The 26,253-nt window shown below is 37.5% G+C and overlaps 1 protein-coding gene across 3 annotated transcripts in view; it reads right to left on the bottom strand.

Annotated features, from left to right (window-relative positions):
- Positions 1-25,355, bottom strand: part of wwox (WW domain containing oxidoreductase) — a 212,348-nt gene extending 186,993 nt beyond the window's left edge. For 2 of the 3 annotated variants that reach the window (XM_041796233.1, XM_041796235.1), the window contains exons 1-5: positions 25,120-25,328; positions 21,803-21,867; positions 21,558-21,615; positions 21,278-21,447; positions 2,875-2,981 (exon numbers count right to left, since the gene is read on the bottom strand). In XM_041796233.1, the coding sequence (XP_041652167.1) occupies positions 2,875-2,981; positions 21,278-21,447; positions 21,558-21,615; positions 21,803-21,867; positions 25,120-25,226 (507 nt within the window). In that variant the 5' untranslated portion in view covers positions 25,227-25,328. Of the gene's footprint in view, positions 1-2,874; positions 2,982-21,277; positions 21,448-21,557; positions 21,616-21,802; positions 21,868-25,119 lie in introns of all 3 variants that reach the window. The other variant, XM_041796234.1, reaches the window with a different exon arrangement.
- Between the last annotated feature and the right edge of the window lie 898 nt (positions 25,356-26,253).

Genomic DNA, 26,253 nt, shown 5'->3' with positions numbered 1-26,253 from the left:
TTGTTTTCGTGTTGAGACTTCTCTGCACCTTTTTAGAGTAAAAACCAAGACGGTCTGTGAAAAAATAAATATGAATACTTCAACTTCTTCGCCTATTTAGTAAAAAGTAATTCTCTCCTATAGGGCTCATGTAGGAAATGTGATCATTTCTGACAAATTAAGGAATGCATTATAAATGATGGCACACAACCATCTCATTAAAACAAGTCAAATAAACCACTATTGTTTCAGGATTGCTGTATATCTTTTCAAACCAAGGTGAAGATGTTTTTTTTAGACTTTGTTCCACAAACAAAGAAACAGTCATTCACTTTTTGCACCACATAGTATCTGTGCTTTTCCTGTTTCACATGGGACTTCAGAGTTTTGCTTACCATCATCCCAAATTTAAAAGTTTGTCTTGGACATCAGTTAAGCTTGGTTAGTAGACCAGGTGCCCTTAATACAGAGGCTATAGTCCAGGTAGTTCAAATCCCAACCCTGGCCCTGTTTGGTGCATGTCTTCCCCCACTCTCCCACCTCATAGTTCCTGTCCCTCTTAAGCTATCCTTACCATTCAAGACAAACAGCCCAACAAATAATCCTCGAATCAGAAGCTTTCCTCCGAGTATTGCATCTTACCTCCTAGTCACTATTTGCCTTGCCAATCAATCCCTCCATTTTCAATTTGAAGCAAAATGTACCTAGCATTTAACCGGCATTTCCCTCTTTTTTTTTTTGCATAATTCTCTTGTGATCGCTTGTAAATGCGAATGTAATACTCTGCCATAGAGTCCTGTAAATGCCACTAACTGTAACATGAATAAGCCTATCCACAAAAAGAACAGTAAGAAGAAATCACATTACACAAACCAGACATTTGATCAAGTAATTGGATATGTCTTAGGGAAATTGCAATCAAAAATGTAAGATCTCTCATGAGTGAAGATGAGACGTTTTAGACATTCTAGAATCTCAAATTTTAAGTCAGACAACCTGTAATACCACCCAAAATCACAAGACTTCATGGAGCAACATTAATGTGTTTTAGACATTGTAGGGCTTCTTTTGAAGAATTTAAAGCCTTCAAAATGGGCAATAAGTAATTGATAAATAAAAAATCTATATTTTGAAAAATTAAAATCAAGATTTTCTCTTGAGCATTAGGGGTGTAAATGACCTTTTTCATCACGATACAATACAATATCAATATTTTAGACAATGATACAATATTTTCCAACATCATGAAATCTGCCATGACATGATTTTGATATGATGCGATGTAGGGACCTACAATCGATATCAGGTGATTTTATGCACAAATTTCATACAGTTACAGAAAAAAAGTAGTTGTGGTAGTTTCAGGTTTCTGTATTTAATAAAAGAAAAATCTTTTCTATCAAAAAGAACAAAGACTGGGAGCGCAGATGGTCGAGTGGTTTAAGGCGCTACCCATGTACGCGGGTGGCCCGGGGTGGAATCCGGCCTGTGGCCCTTTACCGCATGTCTCTCCCCTCTCTCTTCCCTGTTTCCGAGTCTATCCACTGTCCTTCCTCTAATAATAAAGACATGAAAAGGCCCAAAAATAAATCTTTAAAAAAAAAAAAAAAGAACAAAGACTGGAAATGTGTATTGTAAGCATATTGACACTCTGTGCTTCTTCTATATTTCCAAATAAAAATGTTTCTAAAAAAAAAAAAAAAAAAAAACCACAAAGACCTGCGTTTCACTACAGTAACATTTTTCAATGTTGTAAATGATGTCTATTTACTTTAAATTGAGGCCCCGATTACCTTTAAATTAGCAACCTAATATGGACATTTGTTTTAAAACATGTAGGTTTTATAATACAGCATACTCAACGTAAGGCTCTATTAATGTAGCATATGTGCATTTGTATTTTGTTGTGAGATCTGAATGAGGTTTAATCTGTGGCGTGTGATGTTGTAGTGATAAATGTACATTATTTTTGATTTGTTGCCATCTTGATTTTGATAAATGGAAGGGTTCGGACAAAGTTTTGTTTCAACGTGCACTCATGTGATGAGCTGCTTCATAACAAGAGAGAAAGAGGGGGTTGGACCACGTTGAGTTCAGACAGTTTATATTTTCATTATAAATCTAACGTGCGACATCACACTCCAATCTGTGTATCAAAGGTGGCATAAAGCAGCAGACTTTTCCCTCTCTGTTTATCCGTACAGTCTATATCAGACAACACTTGTGCTACTTCAGTTAAAATCAGATGAGAGCGGTTTTTATCTGTGAAAAATGTCATATCTTGTGCAGTCTCTGTCTGAAATCTTTCCACACAGCTGAGAGAGGGGTGAATATCCTTTTTCCCTCAGCTGCTAACTTTAAACAGCTGCTGCTACCAATAGCAGGTTACAGACGCTGGTGGACACTGTCAACAGGTGTGTTGGGGGAATTTCAAAATAAAAGCGTAGCTTGAATGTAACAATGGAGATCAATGCTTTGACTTTCTTTTGATCTGATTAGATAATCTATCAACCAATCGATATAACCATATACATTGATAGATCGTTACACATAGCCAATTCTAACATGATTATCCCCATTCTACCTTTTTTGTTGAATATCTCTGTCACCTGTAAGGGGAAAGGGCTAATATAAATAACAAAGGTAAACTTTGTACTTAAAATTGACACAATAAAACACGGTATAATTCCTCATATTATTCCTATTCTAAATACCCCTCTAAAACTAACATAGAGCATTTTAAGAGACAAATTTACAGCTTATACTTATGTTATTTAATCAAATGAGCAAAACTTGTTTTGAGTCATTTTGTTACCATTTGTGTAGGAAATTGTTTAAATTGTTTGGTGTGAAGAAATCAAGGATTTTATTTTTAGGCCCCATCTCCCCACTTACCCACTCATCCTGTATCAGGCTCACCGCCTTGCTGGCCCGGGACAGGTTCCGACATGCCAGGATCACATGGGCACCATGAAGAGCAAAAGATCTGGCTGTCTCAAAGCCTGAAACACCATCAGATAGATGGACAGACGGACAGACAGACAAGGACATGGGGAGAAAAAGAATAAGAGCGAGCAATGCTTCAAAGATATTTTTTCTGAAGATAACTTGGATTCTCAGGGGTTGAATCTAATATGGTAGTGGGGGGTTGGGGTGCCAGTTAAAATCCCTATCAATTTTCCATATAATTTCTTTCATTGAGTAACCCAGTGGTCTGGTGGAGAGAGTTAATCATTTCTCTCTGAAGTGATGAAACTGATTGAATTATTACGATTATAGACTTTTCCTCTCGTCTTAGATAAAGTTTTGGATCTGACCGCCAGTTCTTAAGACGACAACTCTTTTCATGCTGGGTCAGAAGGAGGGAGCTCTGCTGTTAATTATGATGCTAATTAAACAGTGATGGCAGTAATAATGAACAACAAGGCTCATAATACAGGGAGCAATCGAACAGTCATGACATTCAAACTGAACCTCAGTGTGATATTTCAGCACATCAAACGGCCTCTGATAAGGACTTCTCTCCCTTGTAACGAGGTCCGTGGATACACACAGAATTTATCAGTCAGAGACTTCTTCATGGCTCCATCCAAATCATGTAGCCACGATAAAAGTGACAAAAACTGAAGATAGAGGGAGAGAAGTTCATTTCTAAATTACAAGTCTAAATGGGTCGTTTCAGCCCATAGGTTGAATTAATTTATGAGATTCACTTTTTCCCCTTCAACGTATTTTTATTTCCATTGACATTTATTATCTGTCAAAGTATCGTGGAAAAGTTCAATGGCACAGAGAGGAGTCACATGTTTCAGTCCTACCTCTACAGTAAATACAAACCAGAGTCTGCACTGATCGGCAAAGAGACGGGTGCAATAATTGATTTTGGCAAAGAGGGTCTGAGAGGCAGAGTTTATCAGAGGGTGGATTAATATTAAATGTAATTAGATTATATGTCTTAATCTGATTTTCATTAAGAGGAAAAGTGGGAGGCCTAATTGTGAGAAGAGTGTTAAGGACTAATATCTATTAAAACTCAAAATTGGAGTCGGATTGGAAGCCCTCTCTGACAAGTGAAGCATGGAATTAAATTATATGACACCTTATTAGGTGTAATGGAGGAGACTGTGGCTGTGAGCCCAGATCATTTTACTCACATGGAATGGAAATGAAAATAAAAACAATGTGACGTCTGGAATAAACATGTGCTATGAATCCTGAGGGCTGTATTTGCAGTTCTTATTGAGCTAATATTATAAAATCTGCTGAGTAGCATACCATAGATTTGTCTTTCTGAACATTAGTAAATAAAATTGTTAATTTTGCAGATTAAAAAAATATCTTTAGTTTAAGAGATGATTGAAAATCTCTAATAGAAATCACAGAAAATTAGATCATATTTTATAAATTGTGTTGTGCTTAAAATCATCTTTATTTTAACAAAACTAAGCTTAAGGGTTTTATGTAATCTAAAAAAATGAACAAATTGTTGTTTTGATGGACTTTATTTTCATAAACTTTTCCTCGTCCTTAGGAAAACTGCAGGAAAACTGCAGGAAAACTTGCTGCTGTGAGGGGCAAGTGTCAACAAGCCAGTCTAGATGTTTTTTTTGGTGAGTTACCCTGAAAATGTCCAGGTTGAATGTGTTTAAAAAAGCAATAATTATGTGCATGTTAAAAATAAAAGAGTATAACCAAAAATCTGTGGAGGCTGTTTTGCTCTGAGAAAAAAGGAAGGAAATTTAATTTTCACCATCAGTAAGCATGGACAAATTTAGAGCAGCTGTGTTTTGAAGAGATGTACAATATTTGATTTTTGCAAAAATCTGTCGATATTTCCAAACCATGTCGACATGGTTCTAGCTAAAACTCCTCAAACTTAACTCTCATCTTATGAGGGGAAGCAGGGAATGTTTTCTGAATTTTCAGTCATGATTTAAAAGAAAAAAACTGAAGATTTCCTGTAAATATTACCTTAATTCAGAACTTTTCCATTAATTTATACATGCCTGATTTTGAAAAAAATGACAAAAGAAGAAGAAAGTGGTACTGTCCAGAGACACAACTGAGGTGCTAAGAAACCAACTATTTTAACAAATTATCTATTTTACTGAATAAACTATAATCAAGAAGTTTATAACCCATGGAACTGTGGCTAATCTCCCTGGATGTAGACGGAAGAGTAAAATCGACAAAAGGATGCAACGCAGGATAGTTGGAACGGTGGATAAACATCCTCAGTCAACTTCCACACAAATTCAGGCTGTCCTGCAGCCTCAGGGTGCAAAAGTGTCAGCTCGGACCATACGTTGTCATCTGAATGAGATGAAGCACTATGGCAGGGGACCGAGGAGAACCCCACTGCTGACAAAGAGACATAAAAAAGCAAGACTGGAGTTTGCAAAAATGTACCTCAGTAAGCCTCAATTCTTCTGGGAGAACATTTTGTGGACAGATGAGACTAAGGTAGAGCTTTGTGGACATCAGCACGTCATTCTACTGTTTACAGAAAATAGAATGAGGCCTACAAAGTAAAAAAAAACACAGTACCTACAGTCAAACATGGTGGAGGTTCATAGATGTTTTGGGGTTGTTTTGCTGCCTCTGGCACTGGGTGCCTTGACTGTGTGCAAGGAATCATGAAATCTGGAGACTATCAAAAGATTTTTGGCTGCAATGTAGGGCCAAGTGTCAGAAAGCTGGGTCTGTGTCAGAGGTCATGGGTGTTCCAGCAGGACAATGACCCTAAACATACCTCAAAAAGCACCAAGAAATGGTTGGAGACAAAGTGCTGGAAAGTTCTGAAGTGGCCAGCATTAAGTCCGGATCTAAATCAAACAACAATGGAGAGATCTCAAAATTGCTGTTGCAAGAAGGCACCCTTCAAATCTGAGAGACCTGGAGCAGTTTGCAAAAGAAGAGTGGTCCAAAATTCCAGTTGAGAGGAGTAAGACGCTTGTTGATGGTTATAGGAAGCGATTGGTTTCAGTTATTTTTTTCCCCAAGTGTGTGCAACCAAATATTAAGTTGAGGGTGCAAACAATTTTGTGCGGCCCATTTTTTGAGTTTTGTGTAAAATTATATCAAATGTTTTTCTTCTGCCTTTTTGTGCTGTCCCAATGCACATAAATAAAATAAACGTGTATACCAAAAACATTTGTAATTGCAACAATTTCTGGGAGAATTGGTGTATTTTCTGGAAAAATTCCAGGGGTGCAAATACTTTCGTCCAGGACTGTAGATCGTTTCCAAAATAAAAATTAGCACCAAGCAATGCTAAATCTGTCAGTATGTTAACAGCAGTTTCCATTATGTGTTAGCATCTAGCTAACAGACTCAGATGTGGATCCCAGTTCAACTGTTAGAATCTTCAAATTTAAAAAATAATTTTCTTTAAAGGTCAAGTATTTTACCACTTAAAGAAAAGTTTGTCCATGTCCAAGTCCATGTCACAGAGGTGAGTTTGGTTAATTGAACTCACAACCTAATATGGCATGTCTTGTTACAATCCTAAAAATTAAGAATTTTATTGACTTTGAAACTTTAGGAAATATTTGAGATACTGTAAAACCTCACTTAAAAATATTTAGAATATAGGAACAGTCACTTTTTAGATTAATACAGATGTTTCACTGCAGAGATACAAAAAAAGGTAAAATAAACATGAATCAAAGAATGTTTAAAAACAGGATTCCAGACCATTGGCCATCATTTAAAAATCGTTTCTATAGCTTTTATAAATTGGACAAGAGTGCAGGCTGCTGGAAAACAACAACAACAACAACAGCTCACACTCACTTGTTGTGTGTACAAACCATGAAAGTGAAATTAATCGACACCAGTGTTTTCCATAATGGAGAACAAATTAGAATATGGCAGCAACAACAGCAGCAACAGCCGAGCTATGTATTTCCAATGACAAATAACAAGGGCTTGACATTAATTGTGAAATAACGAGAGTGGCGTTGCTGTAACAGAGACTCCCCGCCCTCGCAGCCGTGTTACCAGTACAGAGGGCCACGCTGAAATGAGTTCCTGGTCAGGTGTACAACAATGAGAGTGTTTGAGCATTGTGCGCTGATGCTGGAACATGATGGGGGTCAGACAGGGGGTTTCTACTGCTCTGAAGGATCGACAGATGCCATAAGCTGTTTTACAACACATGCAAAGCCTGGATATTACGCTGGGCTGGGAGGTTTACCCAGTTCTTCTGCCTAACCGGACAAAAATATGGTATGAAAAACAGGAGCCTGTGTGCAGTCAGAGAAAAATAACACAATCCAGTCCACTTAGAGCAGATGATTGTGTGCTTGTCCAATCTGAACATTCACAACATCACAAAAATACAGTAAGTGGCTCTGCTATTGTTGAGAAAGTGTTTTACTGTAATGTATAAAATGCATAAAAAATAGTGTAAAATGTCCATTAAGCAGTGAATGCTCTTCATGGTACATTAGGATCTTGGCCCTGCTGATATCCCCCAATAATGAGTGTGATTTAGTGATTTCACGCTTTGTTTGTCCTCCCTGGCCCGCCGCCCCTCTCCGGATCCCCACCCCCACCCCCCCACCCCAGCACAGGTGTATTGGCTCAATGTAATGAGATCATTACCAGCCTCGTCAGTAAACGTGTTTATTTGGCAAACGGAGCCGCCTGCTCCTTCTCCTCCTCTCTCTTGATCTGCATCCAAAGAGGCATTTAACTAAAATAAGCTCTGTGGTACAATCGGGAGAACAGAAGTCAATTCAGATCATTACAAGACCTGTGGGTAAACATGGCAAGTTCCCATAATCCCCTTTTCACAGAGCTGAATGTGAGCAGCACAGATCTTCACATCAACCTAATGAATTATATGGCTCTTTAACTGTAATGTCCAACATAAAAATATGTTGTGTGTTACACTTCTAAAACAATATAAAAGATAATAAATATGTGACTGTTAATTACAATGTTTATGTCTGAGCATCTCTGACTGGTTTCATTTGGTTCAGTCAACCTCATTTATGCATCAAAAATTTGTTAGGTGGTTTGTTGGGAGTAAATTTTAGGGTTAATTGAGGGTTCTGCAATCATAAGCAATCCACAGCCCCCCTCCATCAAGTCCCATGATGCACTGTCTCTTCCTAAGTCCCATCATTTTAAAACAAGGTCATATCTCATGCTACAATTTACTTTATTTTAAACCTATATTCCTAAATCCTATTACATTAAAAATCCTATATTTAATTTCAGCTAATGCATGTGGCCCTGATATTGCTATCTGTGAAAGGTGGCTCCAGCACTGCCAAAATGTAAATAGAAATATGTCAATTTTGAGGTGTCAGTTTAGCTCAGTTTGTTGAGCAGATGCCCCATGTACAGAAGCTACAAGTTGCAAGTTTGACTTCCCATTGGTGCACATCCTCCCCCATTCTCTCTCCCCACATTTCCTGTCTCTCTTTAGCTATCCTATCCAAATAAAGGCTGAAAATGCCCCTCAGAAATCTTTTTTAAAAATCCTGAAAAATTATGTAAATTGAATTTAGCCAATTATTTTTCCTAAACCGCTGAGTTCAGTATATTTGTGCAAAGGTAAAAGCCTTTGTTTAAGGCTTTGATGGCTTTCCTTTGTTCTGATTTATACGGTCAATACTTTCTGCTGGTGATCTAATCTGTTAGAGTTGTGTGACAGTCGTTTGACTTGTTTTATTTTTCATCCATCTTTATTCATTTTTCAGTTTACCAATTACATTTTTGGAGAGCTATTTTGCTCCAAACATACAGTATGTAAATTCACTCCATAAGGTGTATATGCCAAACAGTAATAAAGCATTTTTGTTTCATACATGAATTTCACATGATGGGGTGAAAAGCGGTTTAAAAGTGTCCTTCCCGGTTTGCACTGTGAGAGCAATCTCTGGATGCTTTGTGAGCAGGAAAAGCCATTATGTAAAATGCATCCACAGAAACAAGGATGTAAATAACCCTTATGGAGTCTAGCTTTTACTGAATGGAATCCTCAATTCAAAACAAGGAGAAGTAGAAAAGGTGTCTGGAGGTGAGCAGCACACGGTCAGGTCAGGATGGAGTTCCACATTATGGGAGAGCTTGTGCGACAGAATGCAGAGAATATGTATGTTTGTATAGTTCATCACAGGTGAGCTGCCAAAACATGCATGAGATTCAGCAACAGAACAGCAGCTTCTAGTTCCTGATTGCTGATGTAGTCATCTTTGAAGTCACATCCAATGCAAGGATATACATATCACGTCTGCCATGGCAGCTCTATAATGGACAAGAACTCAGCCATTATCACTATAAAAATTATGGAACCGTCTACCTTTAAAAACTGTTGGAAATGTTTGAAATTAGGAAAGTAAGCTAAAAATATGCATTATAAAACAGTGGGGGTCGGGACCCCTAGGGGTGTCGCGAGACAGTAATGAGGGTTCGTGGGATGCTTTCCATAAGATTAAGAGAAATTTCATATGATTTAAAATCATACGTTTTATCTATTATTTAAATGAAATGTTAAATGAGTTGAAATTAAAATCAAAATGTAGGTATTCAGTGATATTTGTGCCCAAATGCAAATAAAAGTTACAAAAATTACCTAAAATGAAAGTTCTGCACATAATGCTTTGTGCAATATCATGCATTTTATCCCCCTCAAGGGAAGATGGGGGTCCCTGATCTCTGATGCCGTTTTTTGGGGGGTCAAGGCTGAAAAGTTTGGGAACCGCTGTTATAAAACATAGCAGAAGTAATTATTTAATCAATGTTGACATTTCAGAGAAAAAAAATCCCTATAATGTACATTTTTAAAAATGCTGTGTACATGAAGATAGACATTTGTTTTCTTTGTAGAATAAAAATAAATAATGAAATACTTTAATATAATGATATATAACTAGTAACACTTTATTTAAAGTTTTATTCATAAGACTGACATTATGCTGTCATAATCATGACATGACATCTGTCATTAACATGACTAGGGCTTCATGAATGTTGCCATTAAGTGTCATTAAGTGTCATTCCCTAAATTATGACACCTTTACCGCAAAGTTGACATTTTTTCGGAAGGCATAATCATGATAACTTGACATTTGCGGTAAAGGTGTCATAATTTAGCGAATAACACTTAATGACACTTAATGGCAACATTAATGAAGCCCTAGTCATGTTAATGACAGGTGTCATGTCATGATTATGACAGCATAATGTCAGTCTTATGAATAAAACTTCAAATAAAGTGTTACCAAAACCTTTCATTGATAAGCATCTTACAGCTAAATAAACAGAAAGTCCCTAAAGTGAAAAGGTGAACACAGTTGGCCTAACTCCTGCCTCAGTGATGTTCCTGCAGATGCTGTGTATTTCTTGTCCCAAGAAGTGAGAAACAGCCCAACTCCCCCCACTCTTTCTGACTTTTAAGATCCCCTCTAATTCTCCTCCATTAGTCCAAGAGGAGGGAGATGTCACCCCAAAAGTGGGATGTATGGTTGGTAATTACCGTCCAAGGTTGAGCTGTTCCGGGCCAGAGGACTGGAGTGCTTCTATTACCTTCCCTTTCCCCTTCTCAACCCCACTGCTGGCTCACCATCAGTGCAGCCCCTATCTGGTACCCCTCCCCCTCCTTCTCCTCTGACCCTCGGTGTCAACCTCTGAGTCCCTACACAATCTCTCGTCCCAGGCTCAAATCGCACTGGTCACTCCAGCTCCTTCTGCAGCCGGCGTTACCTGTCTATCTCACAAAAAATATATATTTAAAGAAACACATGAATGCAGGATAGGCACAGACCCAAGATGCCCATACATGCACGCCCCCATGGCACTGGGGCTTTTCTCACCACTGTCATGAAAAATTTCCTCCATCATGTAACTTTCATCCCCTCATCATCTGCAGACTGTAAACTCAAAGGTCTATAAACTACTTGACTACACACAATAACCCAGGACCCTTTCATTTTATTCTACCTACAGCCTTTCAGTACATATATGCATTCCATCCTCTCTCTCTAACCACTTCACTTCTATTATATTAAAGCTGTAATCATTATTGAACCTTTCTGGCCTCCAGCATAATACTCTATGCATGTTACACCAGTTTGGGTCTGCATAGCAAATTTCATCCAAGGTTAATAAAGTTAAATAATTTGACTAACCAACCAGAACTGCTTCTCATTACGTAGCCAATAAACACATTCATCAGAGAGGACATGAAATGCCCGTTGAAAAAAGGAAAAATAAGGCTCTGCTTCGATTTGCTTGGTGTACCAGCTGACACGGAGGAGACGGAGCAGGACACAGGCCGGCCGCACACACTAGATGGATATCAGATGTGTGAATATAAACACAGATGCACTCTGGATGTCATCTAAACCACACGCAGCCACTCAGAGATGCTCAGAGACACACAGGCACTGCATGCCACCCTCACCAGGAACATCTTTTTATCCATCTAATTCCTCCCACTATGAATAATGCATTTCCCTCCTTACGAAGGCTCGGGTTTAACGCATCAGCGCGCGGGTCTTTAAGGGGGTCCTTATTCATAAACAGCAGTGCAGTAAATACCGGAGCTTTGCAGCCAATTTAATGGCAGTTATGCTTAACAAATCTGCCTCAATCTAATGATCAGCCACAAAGCTCGGCTACGGGTTTAATCTGCGCACAGAGGCTCCCCCAGCTCTGCGACTCACTGAATATGCTTAGGGATCTCTCCATCCAGAGAGAGGAGAGCACCGGCCTGACACTTAATCCTCCCAACACAACACCGGGATCAACACAAACATAGAACAATGTTAGTCTTTCATGAATAAGAATAACATTCAAAGTCCTAAAACACTGCACAGACGATGAATAGAGATCCCCAAACATTATGGAGCGCTCTTTTTACAAATCCTTCTCTATTCCCCATCCGGACAGCCCAAGTCTTTCCCGCATCTGATTCCTGCGTCGACCCTGTACCTTAGAAACAACATCATGTGGGGATGTAATGCATGCATATAGATTGAGAAAAGCAGCTGCACAGAAGGGCCAAAAAGTTCAGATTACACTGTGAACATACGAAAAAATAAACTAAATAATAAAATATGTCACAGCTTTAAAAACTTTAGCCGAGTCTAAAAACAGAAGAGCAGATGTGTCAAACGTGTCGTCACCCTTGGATGGAGGTTCTCCATCCTAGGTCAGATGTTCTGTTCGGTCATATAAATAGCAAATGGAAGATAGATGTGCGACCTGAATGTTTTATTTTAGTGAGACAGAGAGTCTGACCGCTGCTAAACATATGTTCTGCTGACATTGGGACACCTGGGAGACTGACACTGTTCCCCAGGTAGAGTGGACACATGTATGTTGATCCAAAAGGAATGTCAGAGGGCAAAAATGACTGTGTGCAGGTAAACACAAAACTAATGGAGCTAAAAGCTATTTTTGGAAAGGGCTGACACTATTAGTCTTGGAGTGTTAAGATTAGAACAGTTATGTGAAGACTGATTTTCCTTTCTTTAATTCTTTATTTAGAGGACGGCTGAGAATACTTTACAGATAGCTTAGCAGCAACAGAGACCATCTACGTAGAGTGATGACTGCAGCAATGAAGATTTTATAATAACACTTCATTCCTCTATATTATCAAGAAAATGTTTGTCCAGATAAGTCATTTGCATTTTTTATTTTGCAGTTTTCTAATGGTACAAATGTATGTCTTTAAGGACAGTTTTCACTATAAAATATAGCACATTTAAAACAACCAACACAGATCACAGTGTTTCACAGCATTAAAGACAAAACATGAAACAAGACTACATCATAGATAACAGATAATATTAAATAAATAAAAACCATCCATCTCCCCTGGTTTGAGTCTTGTTTTGGGCACATCCAGGAGCAGCTGGTTGTCAGACCTGGGTGCTCTGGATGGAGCATGAAGTAGCTCTCACAAGTAAAGTGGTGCAAATCCATGAAGAGCTTTAATACAATATTTCATTCAATCCTGTAGCGAACAGGAGGCCAGTGTACAGACAGCAACACTGGGGCAATGTTGCCGCTCTTTTTTGTGTCCAAAAATATTTTTGGGCATTACATCTTTTAATCAAAACTGCCAAATATTTAAATAGTTTCAGGATTTTAACCCTGTAAATGCCTGTTTTATAGAATGATGATACTGTTGTTTTCATCAGGGTTCCTACACGCTGTTAAAACTCCAATTAAAGATGTTTTAAGACCTTTATAAGTCATGAAATGAGAAAAATAAATACCATTTTTGGCCTAAACTGTCAAAAATGAAAAGGCATGAGATTCCTTGGTACACCAGGACTGAATTTTCTGATTTAATGAACTGTTTATAAAATGTCATAAATGTCCAAATTTGAGGATTTCAGGTACATGTAATTTGTGTATTCTATCAAGAACAGTATGTTGATATTTATTCTAACATATTTTTGCAGATTTGCTGAGCTGATTCTAAACAGTTTAACTACTGAAAAGCAGATTTATGGTTTTGCCCAGGAAGACCTCTTAAAATAAGGGTGGGCCGCAAGGATTTTTAAGTCCAATTCTTTAACATCTGGTAGCCCAGGTGTTAGAGAACTGGACTGGAGTTTCACAACAGTACAGAGTTTATGAAATCACAGTTAGTCAAATAAAATCAGAGAGGGGTCCTCCAGAAAATTTCAGAGAACATCCACCACTGAATTCCCTGAATTATGGAGAACATTTGTGCAACAGTACGTGAAAATGATTAAAATCGTTTAAGGTTGGCTCGAAAACAAAGATTGGATAATGACATGACAAAGTGCCCTCGAAAAGTTAAAACCTCTCACTGGAATAAAAGAGACTTTTTAAGACTTTTCATGGCCTTAAATTTGAAATCCTTTTCAAGGATCTGCAGGAACCCTGTTCATGAAAGATTTTTTTTATATATATCCAGTTATCAAGGCCTGTGGGTTTACAAAGTTTCCCTAGCCTCCTTTCATTTATAAAAATAAAAATAGTTCACATATAATGTGTGTTTTCTCTATAAACAGTGAACTCGTGTAATCAAACTGGCATTTCTGGAGTTAAAATCCTGAAAATACTTGAATATTTGGAATTTTGAATTAGGGATGAAGATGAACAAAAAATAATGTGAGAAGAATAGAAAGGGAATATACTAAATTTTTTTATAGTCATATTTGGAAGTTGACATTTTAGACCTTAATGGCCTTAAAAGGTGCCGCACAAAGCATCAAAATTAGTTTTGTTCCTTAGTTTTGACATATTCAATACTGTGATTTAAAAAAATCCCAGAGTACCCCGTCTTTACTTCAATAAAATACTTACTTTTTCTTTAGTTAAGTCAGAAAAAGGGACACCATGTTATCAAACAGGTATTTCAGGGTTTACGTATAAAAATTCTCAAGATTTGGTCGTTTTGATCAGGACTGGGCGCAGAGCTGAACGATTTGGGAAATTTATCTCAGTGCAATTTACTTTTTCCAATATCACAATTTTATATGTGAATATTTTTAGGTTCCTCCCCTTAAGCATTTTTCAACAAACAAAAGCAATTAATTCTGGAATGATATCACTGTAGTTGAAAGATGTTGTGTTCTCAAATTAGAAAAGATGAATTTAACAGTGAAAGGCAGTTCTGACAAAGCTTTCAAAAATGTAACTTTTTTTACTAACCATTTTAATTCCTCCCCAACCTTGACTCCAAACTAGACCCCCCCCCCCCCCCCGATTTTCATTGTTGTTTACTTATTTAGCATCTTTTACCTCTATTAAGAACAATGGGTCTTATTGATTTGCAATGGAAGCGTGATTTATTACAATGTTCTTTCGGAGCAGAGACAATGTTCACTGTTTTGCTAAAAAACTAAAAACATGGTAATGTTTATAACTTTTTATTACTGTACATTGCTCTGATTATATCCAAAATAAAAAAAAGAAACAAAAACAACCCACAAGCAATACATTTTTTCCTTAATGTCCTTAACATTACGAAAGTGAAGTGAAGTTACCGGAGGGTTAATATCACCATTTCCCTTTTTTAAAGCAATATGCATCTCTTTGCTGAATAACACCATTCGTTCTATAAAGAGGGATATGTCGTTCAATAACGACACATTGGTAAACATCTCCACAACTTTTCGCTCTTTCAAAGTAGACAATTAATGAGAAGAAAAAAATGCAAAAAAAAAAGTCCCTCAAAAAAAAGAAAGATAATTAACATGCATGATGGTCACCATGATAATTTCTTAACTTCAATATCATACTAGTAAAATCAAAAAAAGATCAGTACTACAATGAGCATAATACACTCCATATTTGTTCATTTGTAGTAGCTGCAGGCAAACTTGTGCACACTGACAATGCACAAAGACGTTTGCATTATTTTGGTACAGATTGCCAACAAACTTGTACAAGTTTGACAGAGTGCAGGAGTTTGCCTGCAATTTTGTGGATGGAAAAATGGAAGGGAGATTCTTCTGTTTAAAAACAAGGGTATCAAAATGTCTCAATGAAATTTTGAAACTATCTGACAACTTTAGCAGTGCACATTTGAGTGCTTTTATACAACCCTTGAAGAAATAAAGCATGTGTTTATTTGTGGACAGAAGCAGATTGATGGCATTGATATGAAACTCTCTAGCGATCTAGAGTTTGCTTCAATGTTGGCCATTCCTTTTGTAAGGAATTAAAGTATTTTTTCTCTAAAGTCAGTGGGTGCCTGACATCTCATGACAATGCCCCCTTTAAGGACAACTGTTCCATGGACCCCTGGCCAGTAAATAACCTGCAGGTTAGTTGATAGGAGGGGAATTAGGGCTAGAGCAGGAGTGTGTAATGGGGATGGATAGGAGGCTCAGGCCTGGGTCAAAGCCGCTTAGGAATCAATGCAGGGGTACAGGTGTACAAGCACAGGTCTATAAGAGTAAGAAAACCTTTAAAAGATAAGGGGAGCGAGAGAGGGGGGAGAGACGGGGAAAACAAGGCTGCGATCATTCGTTTCCATTATCACAATTAAAAATACCACTCGAGTGTGTACTGGTTTTTAATTTACAAAAGAAGCAGAGAGAGGAAGACTAATGCTGTGAACTGAGCGCAGTGATCACAACATAAACTGCATTTACTGTATCCCCTCCCAGCACTGCTGCTATAGAGCTTCAGGACTGGACACGGAGAGCACACACTGTGACATTTCATGCATAAATAAACTCATATATGTGGCTGTTTCATGTTCATGTGCATTAAGAACTAAATCAAAGGCAGAATGTAAATTTGCTAATTAAATAATATCCCACCATTACTAATAAAAATGTCACATTTCCTGTGGAGGAAAGAAGCAGTGAAGAAAATGGAAATAGCCTTGACACTTGGATTAAAATACTATTGATGCCATTAAAATGCTAAGTGGGTCCAACCAATTGGCATTACCACATTTCAATAGAGGAATGTCAAAGGAGCACACGAGTAGTAGCAATTACTATTAGAATACAGTTAATTATGGCTGCTGCATATTTAATATGTGGTCGAGTAAAACAAAGGTTATGTTAATATGGGTTTATTAAGCATTCACACACCATAAAAATGCCTGTGGGTTGAAGCTGAAGATTTGATGCTTTCTTTAAAGAAAAGCTGCTTTTATTTTCAGATGAACACATTTTCATTTTCTAAATACATCGCAACAAATCCTAAATATGGATTATCTTTTTAATTATATAGTTTTTTAACTTAAAAAAGGCACATGTCAAGCAGTTTATAAGACAATGTTGTAAGACTTCAGCAGTAGCGACAGCGTGGACCTCCTGTGCCCTCTTGTGGTCAAAATAACAGCAAAACTCACATCTTTCATCAGGGCTTCATGTAACTTTCATCTAAAGGAAATGTCGTTTAAATATCAAATTAGAATTAACTGTCATAGAAATTTTTAGAGCATCCTGTGATATTGACAAGAGAGCTTTCATGTTTTCCTTGCTCAAGTTTAGGAAGTCAAGATAAAACATTTGGTTTTGTAAAAGGCAGAGAATACAGAAGTAGGTGATCCCTAGAAAACTTTCTTTCTTTGAAAATTCAAAAAGTATTCATACATAAATAATGTACGATTTGGACTGTTACTTTTATGGAAGTTAGAGGTGAACACTAGTTATTTCAGTGCAACTCATTCAACTCAATATTTACATTTACAACATTTGGATTAAATATGTTTTTACTGGTTTCATGTAGCCCTCTTAACCCTCATCATCATCGCCAATAAAGAGTGAAGACTTTTCTGGGGCCCAGTAGAAAAATGGTCTATCCTAAATTCAAGCAAGGATAAACAAATAGCCTATTACCTTTGGCCTAAACACTCACTCATATTTAGAAATACACATTTTAGTTATGTTTCTTTGGAAAATATAGCTTACTTCAAATGTAAACCCTGATTTCTTTGAAAAATAAGTGGGTTTTTATATTAAGTAGAGGCCATTTGAATTTAACAGCTGGATGGTGAACAGACAGGCAAGAATTTGTACAAAAGTTGGGATGGACGGAAATTAGACAGAAAAGGGAGCAAGCTGCAATATCTGACCTCCGCAACAACCTACAACAAAATCTAGAATCTGTGGATTATATAATTAAATACTGATTGGAATTGGCTTGTTCTGGGTTTTAAGGGGCCCTGTCATTTCTGTGGGCACACCTGGCATGGACTCAGTGTGTAAGCACAACGTTTGTGTTTAATTGATTTGTAAGATTCTCAGTCCTTTTTCCTTTCTGTTTTTTCCATTGTATAATGTATTGCATATTTGTTGTATTGTATATTTGTTGTACATTTGTTACACACTTTGGATCACCATAGTTGTTTTACACTGTCCTATATAAATAAAGTTGACTTGAATATCTTTATTGGTTATATATTTTAGTACATGGCCACTACTAGTATTTGTTAGTATTATACCATGTTTTTCTATTTAAAAGATTATTTTGGTTAATTTCACAACATAAATCAGGTGCGAGTGCATATATCTGAATATTTTTCATTATTAATGTTGCATGAGTTCTCGTCTGATATCAGTTCAGCTGCTTTAGAAACCTTTAGTCAACCAGAGATGGACAACTATGATCATCTAGTCCAAATAGGAGAAACTGGCATCTATTACTCCAGAGGTGGAAGACTCTAACCTCAGTTGAATCTCTTGTGAAAACAGAAGATTTTGAGGTGGACCAAAATATCAGCATGGCAATGCATATTACAGATATATACTGTAGATGAATAATCTTTATTGTCTTTCTCAGATGTGATAGACAACTCCTTTAACAAGGCCCAAACAATAAATAAAACTTTCACTGAAACATGTTTAAAACATATTTAACACACAAGTCCAAGCATAAAATTGATAGGGATAGAGGTGGAGCCAGACATGTTAAATATCTGGGGCTAAGCTCAAACAAAGGATGGTCCAGGAGACCGATTCCCCAGATATGTTTTGCTTATTTGGCAGTTGTATGCACTATTTTTACACATTTTAAAACACATATTTAGAATTGAAATCTATGCATCATCTGGGGAACAATGACGCAGTTCAAGCTAAAAAAAAAATGTTGGTGCTTAAATACATTTTTCCCAACTACTGCGCTACAAGTGTCTTTATCATTCTAAAATCATGAAAAACCTTGTTGAAGTTCAATCATTTTCACCTCTGCCTCATAAAAATGTTAAATTACTTTGCATCAGGGAAGGAATTTGGTGCTGAGTTTGCAGTTTACACCTGGAACAATGCATTTTCAAACAAAGAAAATAAAAAGGCAATATACAGATATTGATTCATTCACAAGAATGCTTAAAATTGTGTTTTAGAACAATGTTAAAAGTATTTTTTATGCTGCAGTAAGTGCATAAGTTAATGTTAGAAAAAAAAGATCAGATTTTTAATTATGTTTGGCTTTAAGAATCAAATATCCATGTTGTGATCAGCAAGGCCCAATTGTTTATCACTTATTTCTTTTTGCATGTGTCCATCATAGCATACAGAAGCAACCTTTCACCAACACGAAAGATTAAGGGCTTTTAAGAAAACATTTAGGGCTTGAGCCCCATAAGCCACCCCCTTGCTCCGCCTATGGGTAGGTTAAAAAGTTAAAAAGTACCAACTGATAAAACAAGTGTTGTGAAGTGTCTATTTTATATTGTTTAGGCTGAATATTGCAGAGGGCATGAAGGGTTTTATCGTTCGCTTGATGGCAGCAACTGAAAAGACTGGTGGAAGGGACAAGAGAGATCCTCGGTGATCAGGGTGGCTTTTCTGACCAGAGGGTGGTTGTGCAGCTCAGAGAGGAAAGTCTGCAATGAACCAGTGATCACCCTGACTTATGTGATACAATTATGGAATTTCTTGTGCCAAACAGTGATTTTTAAATTTTTTAAAAATGCAGCACAAAACAGATTATTCCACCGATTGGATTCACGGTGAAACTACTTCTTCAATCCTAACAGTAGTGCTAATGGCATGAATGATGCTGAAGCTGATTGGTCAAAGAAGAAGCTGACAGCAGAATAAAATAAGAAAACAATGGGATATGTCAGCCTGCAATAAAAAGAATGAAGCATGATGTGATGTAAAAAGTACAAGTTCCACTGAATAAATAGATTAATCCTTCAATTAATCAGATATCATAATACATCAATATGAGACTGTCTTGAAAAAAACACACAACCGCTTTTTAATGGCATAGCTGTTACCACTGGCCATGTGTCACAAATCATATTGTGCTTCTTTTAAAACTCAGAGTGAGAAATTTTACACTGGCGTGCCTCCATAGTTGTTCTTATTACTTTCCTTCACTATACTTGTTCTTTGTGTCTTTATATAACTGAAAAATTTCACTAGTAAAAAGCTTAAAAGAAAAAAATCCCTTTTATCAGATTTAACTAAGCTCTATGTTCATATTGTTGACTGTTTTGCAACTATTTTAAATCCAACAAGACAAAGATTTTTCCAGAAAACTCAAACACTCAAACTTAAATCATTTCTTTAAAAGTTATCATGAAGTATATTTTTAAGTGAAGGAGAAGGAATGATGGGACAATGTTAAGGTCAGGAAGGCATTTAAGTTCTCGAACATCTCTGCTCAGTGAAGGTCCCCAGGCTGATGTAAATCTATCCACTACAGCGCTGCTTGCAGCATCTCGTAATACATTCACAGCAATTACACTGCTGTGACTTTCCTTGCGATAAAGGATTTGAATATAAAGACAATTAACGATTTTATGTTTATTTGATTTCCCTCATGCTGTCATTATCTCTCCCCAACAAAGCAGTGAGTCTGAACAAATGGCTGCTACTCGTACTAATTTAAACCAAAAGAAAGAGGAAATACATTTGTTTCCAGACCATTATATAGTGAGCCATGCATTTGCTGGCTACAAATGGACGCCATTCATTACAGTTAACAATGACATCCAATTCAGCCCCGCTAATGAACTTCAATACAATCATGTTCAGTATTAAGGAGTGATTTGTTGAGTCTAAGTGTATCATTTTGGGGACTAATGTTGATGAATGCCTGGATGTGGAGAGATGGGGACTCATGGAGACGCTCTTATCACGCAGACTTACAGCTACAGCCTGATACCACATCACCATCTAGTGGCTGCATGGAAGAAACACACTTGACTACACACACAGGTCCAAATGTAACAGGACATAACTAAACTGGTACTCTCTATTTGCAAATCCTACATGAGAATGTAAAATCTATACACAAGTCTAGATTTTCAGAATGGGGAATTGTTCTGGCTTTCATTTATACTGGCCAATAACAGCAGGATTTGGAGTGTACAGGAGAAAGAGTTTGTGCAAAGTGCAAAAAACAGACTGGACACTGCACACAAATGACATGTAAGTAGTCTGCTCTTAATCAAACATTTCAACTCAGGCCAAACATCTGCTTGATGCTGTGACATGAAGGCCAATCAGTGTTTGCATTCTCTGACTACTTGAGGAGCATCAGAAATGATCGAGCTGACTTCCATTCAGCCAATATTTTAGAAGTTGTTGTCCTCTCTTGAGAAAAGACCTGACAGAGCTTCACTTTAATATTTTACAAACCTGTATCATGATGTGTTTACTTAGGACACTCAGGACCCAGTCATTTTAAGAACCATTCAATTCAGAGTGTAAGCTGCACTTTTAATACAACTTTATTTACCTAATACTGACACACTCTGTAATTCGGATTTTATGGTAAATCCCAAATTAATTGGTGCTATTCAGGAGGACGTTATGGACCATGGGTTCCCAGATTGCTAAACAGGTACAACGGAAAAGATTTTTATGAAACTCACCTATACCAGAGTTGCCGCCTGTAATGAGGACAACCTTGTCAGAGAGGTCACGACCCTGCAGGATCTCTAGAGCAGCAGTGTTTCCGTCGTAACGTTTCGGCTTCACCACTACATCCTCTACAGTAAAAGCCTGTCGTGGGTCAAAGTACGTGTTCCGCTTGTTTATGTGACTGAAAATAACAGGGGACAGAACAGTTGTACATTAATCATACTGCCATTATTCTGTTTAGAACAGTCTAGCATATCCAGTTTGACAAAAATAAAGAATAAATCCACTTACTCAACATAAATTGTCTGTCCTTTTTCATCAGTTTCTTGTTCCCAGCCGTATGGTAAATCTGTGGAAGAGGAAAATACACTTTCTTTAACATCCAGACCAGAATACATCAGGATATTAGGTACTTCACAGAGAGGGCACTTGTATAATAAGACAGCATATCTAAAAAAAGCTAACTAAGCCTTTTAAACAAACCTAAGCAGACTGAAATACACAGAAGATACGGGAAATAAGTGAATTAAGCAAACCTCCAGCACATCTCTTTTTCTTTCCTGTCTTTGGATGTTCCCACTGGGTCTTCATTTCATCATGGCTGTTGGTGCACAAACAAAGAAAGATTAGAAAAAATAATCCTCATGTATCTATTTAAAGAGCCTGGACAGCATTATGCCATAAAAATGCATCAGAAATAGTCAAAAGGCTCATTGTCAGCAGTCTATAAGGGGTTAATTTTATATTAAATACATAAAGAGAAGAAAACACATTTGATAACTCATGCAGCAAAATGTTATTGTTTTTTTTTTTTTTTTTTAATCTTTATCTAACCAGGAAAAACTCATTTAGATTGTTCATCTCTTTTACAGGACTGTCCTGGCCATAAAGGCAGCAGCAAAATTAACACAGTTTCAGACAACAAGTAGTCATACACGCAAACATAATACAAGACATCTAGTCATTATATACAAACCCTAGCTCCACTGGTTTAAAAAGTTGTTTAAAATGTAAATAAAAACAGAATACAGTCATTTGCAAATCACTTTCAGCCTATGATCAACTGAGTCCAGCCCAAAGGAAAGAAAATTAAAGCTCACACTAATAATTTTTGTTTGTTTGTTTGTTTTAACATAAATCTTGAATTTGATGCCTGGAACATGCTCCATAATAATTGGAACAGGGGCGAAAAAAGACTGGGAAAGCTGTGGTATTCTCAAAAACACCTGGAACATTCCACAGGTAAGTAAGTAAATTGGTAATAGGTGACAGTGCCATGATTGGATATAAAAGGAACACTCATGAAAGCCTCAGTCATTCACAGCCAGTGATGGCTTAGGGTCCTCCACTTAATCAAAGACTGTGTGGGCAAATAGTCTTTGAACAACAGTTTATGAACAACATTCCTTAACGTGCAACTGCTATAAATTTAGAGATTTTGGCATCTGCAGTCCAAAATATCACCAAAATTTCAGAAAATCTAAAGAAATCACTGCATGTAAGGGCAATGCCAAAAACCAACATGACCTTGATCCCTCTGACTGCACTGCATGAAAGACCAGCATCAGTTTGTGATGGATATTACACCATGGGCTTGGAAACGCTTTTGAAATCCATTGCCAGTGTACACAGTGCATTGCTGCACATATAATATGAGTTTCTCATGTGAAGTGAAAGCAATGCAGTGCATTCAGGAGGTATTCAGACCCCCCTCATTTTTTAAATTTTTTTATGTTGCAGCCTGATGCTACAATTGTTTAAATCATTTTTATTCTCATTAATCTAAACTTATTACCCCATAATGACAAAGTGAAACTGCCTGCAGAGCTAAGAGACAGGATTGTTGCACAGCACAGATGTTGGGAAGCCTACAAAAAATCTACGGGACTGAAAGAGCACAGTGGCCTCCATAATTCTGAAATGGAAGCAGTTTGGCACAACCAGAAATCTTCAAAGAGTTGGTCGCCCAGCCTAACTGAGCAATCAGGAGAGAAGGGCCTCAGTAAGAGAGGTGACCAAGAACCCGATGGTCACTCTGACTGAGCTCCACAGATCCTGTGTGCTGAAGGGCAACTGTCACGGAACCTCTTCACCAATCTGGGCTTTATGGTAAAGTGGCTAGATAGAAGCCTCTCCTCAGTGGAAAACTCATGAAAGCCAGCTTGTCAAGTGCAAAAGAGCACCTGAAGGACTGAAGTTCTGGAGTGGCCCAGCCAGAGCCCTGACTTGAAGCCTCAACTCAAACTCAACTCAAAGGAGGAATGGTAGAAAATCCCCCGGTCAAGGTGTGCAAAGCTTGTTGTGTCTTATATAAGAAGCCTTGAGGCTGTAATTGTTGCCAAAGATGCCTCAACTAAGTACTGAGTAAAAGATTTGAGTAAAGGGAATCACTTATGTTCATTTGATTTTTTCTTTTTAATACATTTGCAAAAATATCTAAAACTCTGATTTCCCTTTGTCATTATGGGGTAATAAGTGTAGATTCATGAGAGAAACAATAAATGTGAACAATTGTAGCATCAGGCTGCAACATAACAAAACTGAAAAAAGTGAAGGGGCTCTGAATACTTTCTGAATACTCTGTTTATCAACAACATACAGAAGCACCGCTGACCTCTCTGGGCCCAAGCTCATGAGACAGTGGGAAAGTGTCTTATGGTCTGGCAAGTCCACATTTCAAATTGTTTTTGGTAATAATGGTGGCTGAGTCCTCTGGGTTGAATAGGAAAAGAACCATCCAGATTGTTATTAATACAAAGTTCAAGAGCCAACATCTCTGATGGTGTAGAGGTATACTATTGGGCTCCATGGCGTGGGTAACTTGCACTTCTGTGAATGCACCATCAATACTGCAAGGTAGTATATGTTGCTCCAAAACCTACTATATGTATGTTTTGGAGCAACATATACTACCATCCAGACAAGATCTTTTTCAGGGAGGTCCCCTGCTTATTTCTGTGAGGCAATGCCACAGCACAACCTGCACAGGTTACAACAGCATGGGTAGAGTGCGAGTACTAGCCTGGCCTGCATGCAGTCCAGACACACCTCCATCTATGGTGCATTAGGAGGCTTGTCAACAAAACCCCATCTTTATAATCTTTGACAAGAATGATGTTTGCCCAATCAAAGTGAAATAAATCATGGATATAAAGTCCATAAGGAGTCCCTGGAGAAGTCATTGGAGCAACTCCGTCCTAAATATCATAGAACACGTGAGGTTTAGGGTGAAACTGTTGTGCAAAGTTATGACACTGATCAGAGAGACCAAGGAGCAAAAAATATTGTAAAAGAGAAAAAGTAGCTTTACTGAATATGCAAACTCTATTATAACTGCATCAGACATGATAAAAACAAAGCAGAAAAAGAGCTGAATGCAAGAGACAAATTAGATTCCTCCAAAAAAAAAAACATGAAGCATCCACAACTGCTATTATTCAAAGTTAGTTAGCCTGTTGTATTGACTTAAATATGTCTATCATATCAATGAAAGACGATTGTGCAGGCAGCAACACAGGCAGCCTCTCTTCCACAGTTTGAGTTACAGTACAGCAGATGCTGCAACAATATCACAAACAGACCACTTTAATAGTCTTTCCAAGAATTGTTGAACAGCGTTATCTCTCCTTTAAAAGCTGTCATCAAACCATTATGTTAGCTTTGATACTTTAATTCGAGTTAGCAATTCAGATACTGTATCACAGCATAAACTGGTGTAGCTAGCAAACGATGCTAGCCCCAGACTAAAACACTAATTTCGTATTTAGGCTGTAAATGAGAGTAAATCCTACGTCTTTCATAAAGCATTTGTGCTGTTTTAATATTTAAAGGAAACCACAGAGATTTTGCTTACTTGGCATAGTAAACCCAACCATCTTTCGTAGATCTCTCTTCCCATCCAGGAGGTAACTCGTCGTCACTGTCTGTGTCGTCCATACCTGCATATTTGAGAGCTGCCATAACTCTGTTTCAGAGTAAACTGTGACTACTAAAAACGAACAGAGAGACTAGAGAAGGACTGCACCTGACTGGAGTACAGAAGAATCAAGAGCGCGTTCACCGGCACTTCCGCAACAACATTCTGACGATTGCCGCATTGCCTTATGGGAAATTGAGGCTAAAGGGCCGTTCGGAAATTAACCAACCAAAACAGTTGAAGGGCACTGTTTGAGTCTTGAGAATGTGGTAATCGTTTTAAATGATATTCGCATTTTGAAAACGAGACGTCGAAAATATATTGAGGCATTAATACATCATACATATCGTAATGATATGACGTATAGACTGTTTTAATTCTATACAAAAGGTTGGCTATATTAAAGAATCTGACCCTTTCGTAGGACAGTCTATTAATAACTTAAAATTTTTAAATTTCCAGTCAAAAGGAAAACGCTTGATTACAAGGGCTGTACTGCCATTTAAATACACTGTAAGAGCAAACAGTTAAACGTTGGGGGGGGGTTAAGTTGTTTTAACTTCAAAATCCAACATAATCATTTGTATTTTCCTGATTTGATAAAACACATTATTGTTCTAAGTGAATATTACTCAATATTACTCAATCACTCTAAATATTTTTTTGTCATTGTTCTCAAATTATTTGACAATCAGCTCTTAATCTTGATAGTTTTCCCAGAATGCCTTTGGGCATTAGATACCCTTGCACCATAAGTGAAGGTGTCCCTTCAGTTAGAAAAGTTCCACCTGCGGGGACGATGATCAATTTAATAAGGATGAGAGCTTGACGTCCAAGAAATAGGTCTACCTGGATGAAAGGGCACGTATTAGTCTTCGTTACGTGTAGTTATCCCATTTAGCTTACTTGGAGAAATCGGACTATGCAAACCTAAACGTGTTAAAGGCAAAGGAAAATTATTACAATCTAAGATATTTATCATATGCTGATATGTAAGACAGAGTCTGCAGTGTGCTGAACAGTAGAGCCTTGTAGTAGAGGGTCAGGTAGAAATTTACAAAGGGGCTTTAT

Source organism: Cheilinus undulatus, linkage group 9 (genome assembly GCF_018320785.1).
Source record: "Cheilinus undulatus linkage group 9, ASM1832078v1, whole genome shotgun sequence".
In the NCBI taxonomy this organism is placed as follows: Eukaryota; Metazoa; Chordata; class Actinopteri; order Labriformes; family Labridae; genus Cheilinus; species Cheilinus undulatus.
Note: the sequence above shows the minus strand (reverse complement) of the source record. Positions and strands in the feature narration are given on the sequence as shown.